This window comes from Lissotriton helveticus, chromosome 9 (assembly GCF_964261635.1).
Source record: "Lissotriton helveticus chromosome 9, aLisHel1.1, whole genome shotgun sequence".
NCBI lineage: Eukaryota > Metazoa > Chordata > Amphibia > Caudata > Salamandridae > Lissotriton > Lissotriton helveticus.
The window spans coordinates 570631716-570640543 of record NC_136070.1 but is presented as its reverse complement, the minus strand read 5'-3'; the positions used below and the strand labels follow the sequence as shown (position 1 = coordinate 570640543).

General features: G+C 49.5%; 1 protein-coding gene across 1 annotated transcript in view; it reads right to left on the bottom strand.

The window, feature by feature from the left end:
• Nucleotides 1-230: 230 nt before the first annotated feature.
• Nucleotides 231-8828, bottom strand: part of LOC144782848 (potassium channel subfamily K member 13-like) — a 105019-nt gene continuing 96421 nt past the window's right edge. Inside the window, exon 2 of the mRNA XM_078662113.1 lies at nt 231-2097. Within this exon, the coding sequence (XP_078518239.1) occupies nt 500-2097 (1598 nt within the window). The 3' untranslated portion in view covers nt 231-499. The remainder of the gene's footprint in view (nt 2098-8828) is intronic.

Below are 8828 nucleotides of genomic sequence, written 5' to 3'. Positions count from 1 at the left end.
TCCAAGTACCATGTTCCACTGATACACCCCTTGTATAACCTCTGAGTACCATATCCTGCTGATATTAACATTGGGCCCTCAGGTTCCTGTGGCTCACTAACAAATCCATTGTTCCCCTTGAATACCCTATTTCCCTGAGAAATCCTCTGGGACTTTACACGAGGGCCCTACTTATGCATCCATCAGACCCTTTAGGTACAATGTTCTGTGGATGTATCCTTTGTGCCCTCTGGGTACCACATCCAGCTAATAAATCCATTGTTCCCCTCAATACCCCATCCTACTGATTAATACTGGGTACCATATTTGACTGACCAACTGACTGCACATAAGGGTATCCTTCTGATATGTCTGCTTCATACTGTAGGCTTTAAGTTCTGCGGAGTGCCCAGAGTAGAACAATTTTTTTAGCACTTCATTTAGGTTGGACATCCTGTTTAAAAATCTATTTGACTTATGTCGATTCAACCAACCTACTGATGAGGCCTTGATTGATGACTTAGGTGTCGTCAAGCTCATCCGATGCCTTTGACTTTGTCTGCATCTTTCTTTTGCTGGTAGTTTCAGCGAACCTGTCGTTCATGACTGCCAAGGAACCTACATCATCCAGAAGCCTACTGCTAGAGCCTTCTCCTCGGTAGTGATGGTACCAGCTCTTTCGGAGAGCCATGCCTCGGCTCTCACTTGCCACGTCTTGGGCACTGTCCACACTGCTAGACTGGACCAGCTTCCGGTGAAGGAATGCCAATGAACGTGGGTGAAGGGCCACTGTGGAGCCACCCTCATCCACTGAGGATCCAGCGGGGCCAGAGGACCGGCCACCACTGTGGTTACCACTCTCGGTATCCAGAAGGTCATTGGCCTGAAGCTGCGAAGGTTGCTTGCAGAGTTTGCCTCTACTATCACTGACAAAAGCCTGATGGTGGAAGGATCCCCGGCCACTCCCTTTACCACTGTGGGGTAGACTGCTGTTGGCCAAGTATTCAACACCAATGGAAGATGGCGCCTCCTGCTCACGGCTCTCTTCCTGGCTGTCCCTGTCGACACTTCCTGGTGAGCTCTGGCAGCTTGATTGTCTGTTCTGGTGCTCCATGCCCTCCAGATGCCTACCAGTGCCCACCACGAAGGAAGCCAATCCACCATGACATCGACTGCCACTGGTTTCTGCCAGCTTGTTGTTCATAACAGCCAGGGAGCCAATGTTGCTGAGAAGACCCCTCTGATGACCACAGTCTCCTGAGTCATGTGTTCCAGTTGTGGGAGAACCATCTGTCTGGTCTTTCCAGGCCACTTTCAGGTGCCCATTCCCCACCTCAGAGCTGGTTGCTTTGGCGGCGCTCCCCGGCGCAGCTGTAGAAGAGAAGTCGTGCGCACTCAGCTCAGGGGATGTGCGCCTGGCATCAGCCTCGCTCTCGTATACTGCCTCGGTGTCCATGGAAATCTCGCTCCGTGGGGGCCGTCCGGCTGAGGTAGGAGCCACAACACGATGGTGCCGCCTCCCTGCCCTTCGACAGGGCCGCTGGTGCCTTCGGACTCGCCAACAGGGGCAGCAACGCCTCAGAAGCCAGTTAAGGACCTGCTTGATGACAATAGAAATGACATTGAAGAGAGAGTAGATGCAGCAAACCCCTAGCAGGATGAAGAGGAAGTTGCCAGCACTGTATAGGCCCTGACTGTCATAGCTCCGGCGCTGCCCACTCACTAGGTCACCAAAGCCAATTGTGCTGAATGTCACAAAGCAAAAGTAGAGAGAGTCTACATAGCTCCAGCCTTCTTGGGGGCTGTACATGGTGGAAGCGCAGCAGGAGATCACCAATGCGCCCAGGCCAAGGATCAGCATAACGTTGTAGACAGAAGGCTTCCAGCCCAATAGGTGGCTACGTTCCTCGTCAAAGGCAGCCGTGGGCAAGGCCCTTGGAAAAACACCACGGCTCCGCAACTGGCGCAAGTGGAACGCTCGCATGGCCACTCCCAGTAGGGTGATGATGCGCTCCAGGAAGAGGTTGAAGAACAGGATGGTGCTAGAGCAACCGATCATGCCGTAGAAGATGAGAAAGATCTTGCCGGTGGTGGTGGCAGGTGTGGTCATGCCAAATCCTGTGGAGGACAAAAAACCAATCAATGATAAAAGAAGATCCAAAGGGCAACATTAACAGAACAGAGATATGAAGGAAACTAGCACTGGAAGAGCCAATAGGTCTCACCTATGTGCATTCAGATTGATACCATACACATTACGTAGTGATACTTGAGGTCTGAGTGCTGGGGCATTGAGATATACATTAAGAAGCTAACAGTGATACCAGTTATAAACATTAAGTTACAGTGACGTTTCAGAATTTTTTAAATGTAAAAATTAGGAGCCAGACGTACAAACATTAAAAATAGCAATTTTCAACTAGCGATTTTTTTCTGACTCACTATTTGGTACAACTTTAATTTTCTAACTACAGATTCCCAATGGGCCACCATTAATCATCCTATCTCATGAATATTAATGAGGTGGATTAAAATTTGTGAGCCATTAGGAATGACACCCATCACAAGGATGGTGGCCTACTTAGGTCAACAGACCAGTGTGCCAGTAATTGCTTTTAAATAAAGCAATAATATTGTTTTTTTTTAAATGCGCCTTGTTTTGCTTAAAGGAAAAAGGGATACGTTTAAAAATAAAATAAAAACTGTAACTTTCATTTTTTAAGCGCAGGTAGTGGTTCACTGGACCAGTGCCAACTCTTAAAAAAATATTTTTTTAACATTCTCAAAGGGGAAGGTACTTGTTGGGGACCCCTTCCTATTTGCTGGTAAATATTAAAGATTTGTTACCACATTTCGGTCACAAAACATTTATGCATACCACTACAATTTGATATTTAGAAAGGACACCTTAAGCACACCCCTTGCAAATACTGAATGGGAGAAGAGTTGGCCAAACGGCTAGGGTGCTTGACCTTGGACCTGGGGATCTGGGTTCGAGTCTCGGTAATGACGCCAAAACCTCCTTAATCTCCCCTGTCTCAAATGAAAGTGTGTCCTCATGTAACGTAACTGGAAAATATGTCAAGCGCTCTGATACCTGATTCGGTTCGGGTCTAGTTCGCGCTATAAAACTCTGCCAAAAAAAAGTGCTATTCTGTAGAATTGCAGTTTGGTGTTTGTACATAAAAAAAACACATTTTTGAGGTAGCAAACAGCTTTATTCTGTGAATTGGGCCGTTTGCAACCTCAAAAATGCTTTGTATATGTGGCCTTTAATTCCTAGTTAAAAGACGATGGGTGAGAAATGTGACACACAGACATTAGTTGTTTGCTTTGTTCGTGTGTGGGGGCGCATGTGATTTTGTATGTGTGCTTTTGTGTGTATGTGCCTGGCAGTCCCTTCCTGACAGTCTTTAAGAGCATTTTTCTGAGAAATTGTGTGTGTCTTAGTCTGCCCCAACATGTTTGAATTGGTACATCTGTTTCTGGAGGTGTTTGTGTAAATCCCTATATGCATGCTTGTACGCAGCATTCAAAGTGCATAAAGAAAAGTATGGGAACTGTGATCCTGGGTATAATGCGTGGTCCGCGATCGTGGGGATGGGGTCAGAGACGTACATGAAAAAGAAAAAAAAATTTACAATTTTGTTGGCCTTTCTTCTATAGGTAACTGCATATAAAATATAGGGCACACACCTTAAATGAAAAATAAATGCAAATTCAATGTATCTTTAGGAAAAGCATAGTTCTGGTAAGAAAGCCTGGTTGGTTAATGTGATCACTTTAGATGTCTGCGGGTGTAACTGGGCAGTCATTGATTTGAATCCTAGTTGGTGCACTGGGGAAATAGTGATGTGTATTTATAATTCTAAGAGTTCCAAGTATGTGACACACTTTATATTTAGTAATACGCTGACCGTAGCTAGTGCAAATCTGTTTTTATTGGTACCCATGGAGAGGACAAATTCCAGACTCCATCAATTAAAGCCTAGATAGACTCCCAGCAGCCAATTGCTCACATTTACATTTCTTTCAGGAGCAGGAACCCTGAAGAGAAGGCTTGCTTCTATATTGGAAAAAGGAGTTAGCACTGAGCAGAAGTGCTACTTATACCTGAGTGCTGCAGCTATATCATAGATATCTGTGCAAGAAATTGTGATTCACACTTGTATTTTATCCCAAATTTTATTTTTTATTTTTCTTATAACAATATCTAAAGTTAATGTTTTACTTTATTTCACATAATGTGAAATTGATTTCAAACAGTATTAAAAAAACTTTTATATATATATATATATACAAAATTGATGTCGTATGTCCGCACACAAAACCTTTTCTTTGCTCAAAATTCATTCACCATATAGATAGGACCACTCTTGGAGATTGATAAAGATAACATCATATTGCTTGCTTCTTCTTTAGCTGCCTCTCCCATGTCTCACTTCACAGTTTAGGAGTCCCTCCCTCTCCCCTTCAACCTGTGGAAGCTCAACCATTCACAGATGGTTGTTTTTTAAATAAAAAGTATGGAAACTGCTTTGGTCAATTTAATAAAGCTCACATCGACCTCTGTTTGTATCTGTGTTTATCTGCGATTGTTTCTGTGTGAATGTGTGCCTGTGGGTGTTTATCATCCTACGTGGGAGCGTCTATATAAAACTACACAAGTTTGTGTATATATCTTTATGTGAAGGCGTCTATGAGAGCGGGTGGTTATATCAGTGGTAGGAGAGTCCAAACGTGCATGAGAGCTTGTGTGTCTCTGTAAATTAATGAATGTGTTCAACATTTGTGTAAGTCTGTTTGTGCACGTGCCTGTGTGTGCGTGTGACAGTGTATGGTCACGCAGGGTGCCTAATTTGGAAAAAATAATACTAAGTGCAAAGGACCTCGTCAGGATGCCATTGAAGCTTGCACCACTTATTGCCCCCGCTAGCGCTGCCAATGACAGTACCAATATAACTACTAACTATCACACTCCTATAAGTGTGACAATTCATACTATTCCAGGCGCTCAACACTACAAAAATGGATTGGGCAGCCGGTACTAGTCCTTTTCAATGTATACTGAATGTATAGTCGACTGCTGCTGAGTTCATTTCTAAATTAGAAAGACAGCGCCACTAGGTGGCAGACTGTTGTACGTGCTGATGTTGATAATGAATTGCCGTTCGGAGAACCGGAAACCACTGGCTCAAATTAAACACTAGACACGCATTTTTGTGCGTGTAGGAGTGTGTTTCTGTGTATGGGTCTGTGCACCTGAGAAGCAGGAGTGGGGCGGGGGCTTGAGTGCAAGCAACTATGAAGAAAGGGGTGTGATGGGAGGAAGTGAGATGGCCTGCAAACACATGCACTCTTAAGGAATGCTACAACTGAAGTGAAAAAACCCCTCAGAAACACGCTCCCAGGGGAAGGACATCGGCCGGGGACAGGAAACTGTTCTTGGTCCATGCTACACCAATGGGACAAACGCACAAAGAGGAAGTAAAAATGGCACGCGCTGGTGGGGGCGTGGCTGGCAGCCGACGATGGCGGCCACAGCTTAGAGGGGCTCCCGTGCTGAGGCGGCCTCCCGCTAATATCCAACCTACTTATCCTGAGTGAGACGGTGCCTGACGGGGTGGACCGGACCCTGAGTCCTTGCGGCACCCGCCGAAGAAAATTTGAAGCGGCGACGACCTGGAAACTGCCCAAAATCGTGCGGCTACGATCGGAGTGGGGAGGGGCCTTCCGGCATCCTGGGAGCAGCGAAGTCGTGGGATGAGTGGATCCGGCCGGAAATGACCTCTTGACGGCCACGATAGACCGGAAGTGCCGGTCCCCGGAGCACACGGCCTGAATCATCCCCTGACGGCCCGGAGTGGCGGGCGAGACCCGGCGGCATCCAGCGACAGCGGACACGGCTGTGAGGCCCCTTCCTGAGGCGGCGCAGACAACACCGGCGGTTCACGGATCGGGACCGCCATTTTGGGCGCCAGAGGCGCATCGCACCCGGGGCTCCGGTGGAGGCGGCCTGCTCTCCGGGGCGGCGATATTGAGACCCGCTGTCCTTGAGGCGCTGCATAGGAGGGAGCAGACGGACTGCCCGGTACCTATCCTCGGCGGTGGGGGCGATGGTTGGAGGCCCCCCCCCCCGGGCGGCACCTCGGTATAGAATAATAGCGAAGGGAAGTGCCGGCGCATCTATCATTGGGACATTACGCCGCAGTAAGACGCTGAGCCGCGGCCTTGCGCCTGCTGTGCTACGTACTCACCTACCTCCTTGGGACACTCTGCAGACATATAGGCTCAGCGAGCCACGTAAGCGCCAACACCAGTCGGAGGGATACCGCGTCTTGCCTTCTGCATACAGTGATAGACCTGCCGGACCTAGCGTCTCTGCTGGGCTGGGGCCCTGCACCTAAAGGCCAATGGGGGACATGAGGCCCACGCCCTGAATAATTACCTACGCGGCGACCTCACAGATAGACGCGGCAGTGCGACAGATATCCCTCCCGGGCCCGAACACTGTCCCCCAACACCAGGCGGCAACGCCCATAGGAACACAACTATGTCCAACAGAGGCCCCAAACACAACGCTACCCAGGCCAAGCTGGATAAGTTTGCGTACGAGAGACACACTCCTCCGCCGGAGCAACGCAAGAACGCCGGAAAGGCGAAAGAAACTGAGGGGACGAAAAAGGCCACGTTAGAGGACGTCCTGACGGCACTGGCCCAAGTACAGGCGACGGTGGGAGCTACGGCCACAGAGGTCACCTTGATCCGGGCGGACCTCCAGAAAATGAGCGAAAGGGTCAAACAAGTTGAAGTGGTCACTAAATCCTTGGTCGAGGATGTCTCTATATTACAAACGGCGATGGAGCGACTACAAACTGACAACAAACTACTCAGAGAAAAGTTGGATGACCACGAAGGGCGCTCCCGGCGCAATAACGTACGAATTTTAGGTGTCCCCGAATCGGAAGACACGGGAGCAATTGACCTATATGTAGAAGGCATAATCAAAACCAGACTCCAGCCCAAGGGCCTTTCAAACTTCTTTTCGGTGGAACGGGCCCATAGAGTGCCAGGGGGCAAACCTCGGACTGGAGGACCGCCTAGGTCAATCTTAGCCCGGCTGTTCAACTTCAGGGACCGCGACGCCATTCTGCAGGCCGCGAGAGTAGCACCGGCCATTCAAATTCAGAACTCGAGAATAGCCTTCTTCCCGGACTACACGGCAGAGGTCGCCAGAAGGCGAAAAACATTTCTGGAGGTGAAAAAGACTTTGCGGGAGAAGGAACTGCCGTACTCGATGATCTACCCGGCGAGGCTACGAGTGGTAGCGAACAAGAAGGTATGGCTTTTTGACTCCCCGGACGCTGCTCGGGACTGGCTGGAGGGATGGCACACCGTGGGCAGACAGAGGAGAATAAACAGATCTACCCAGGATCGAGGAGGAGGCAGCAGGCCAGCTTCACAAACGTCTGGCCGGGAAGGAGCGGAGGGCTCTCCGCCCCGTGGACTTGCAGGGGCGAGCGGAGAAGAATGACAACACCCCCCCACCCCACTGAACTCTAAGGTCGAGTCGATCGCTGACCGTTTCAGCACAGTTTCATAGCTGCATATGGACACTGGCATGGACACCCCGGATGCACGCAGGGATGCCGCCTGCTCGGGGAGACACTCTCCCCCTTACAAGCAAGTACTCTGGTTATGGGATGGGTAACGCACTCTGCTCAGTTGGGGAGGCGGGCAGTTGTAAGTCCGTTAGGCAGGGATGCAGGGAGGGGGGGTTGGGAGGAGGGTTGTTGTTGGTTTTTTGTAGTTAGGAGTTGGAATAGTATATCACGGAAGAATGTCAGGCCCCTATCTGTATTTGCCCTGAAGGGGAAGAGAGCAAAGAGGAAAACTGCCCCGGTGGGGCCATCCACCGTCCCCCTACATAACCATGCACTCATTGCCGATGCTACATATGCCTACCGGCACCCCATGATACCCGTAGTTCAGAATGGCTGACATACCTTTGAATGGCGGAGACACCGCACACACCGAGAGAACACATCCCACCCTGAGACTCATGACATGGAATGTGAGAGGGCTGGGAGACAAAGTGAAACGGGGTTTGGTCCTAGCAGCGATTAAGAGGCAAAAGCCCACTGTAGTGCTCCTGCAAGAGACTCACTTAACAGGGGGGGCTGTTAAGGCTTTGGATAGAAGAGGGTACAAAATGATAGTCCACTCGGCATTCACGTCCGGCTCCCGTGGGACCGGAATCCTGTTACGAAAAAACGCGCAGTTCATCCCCCTGCAGACCAAGACTGACGATCAAGGTTGCTTTGCGGCCCTGCAGGGGCAGTGGGAAGGGAAATTCATCAGTCTAGTTTCAGTGTACGTCCCACCGGCACTACACTCGGTAGTACTCCCTAAACTGGGTGATTTTATCCTATCTCTCCCAGAAGGGGAAGTCATCCTCGGTGGGGATTTCAATGCAATCATAGATGCTCAACTCGACAGATTCCCGGCACCGGTCTCCGGGGGAGGGGTCCCTCGGCTCCAACAATTCTTAACAGCCATGGGCCTAGTAGATATTTGGAGGCTTCTCCACCCCACAGATCAGAAATACACTTACCATTCAGCAGTGCATGGAAGTCTGTCTAGGATCGACCACTTTCTAACGCTAGGGGAGGGACTCCAATATGTAGATGAAATAGCGATTCACCCTAGGGGGATCTCAGATCACTCCCCACTGACTCTTACGCTTTCCTCCCAGATACCGACACGTAGGCGCATATACCTTATACAACCTACCTACCTCAAAGTGCCCCAGATTCGCAAAGCTTTGAAAAAGGCCACGACACAATATT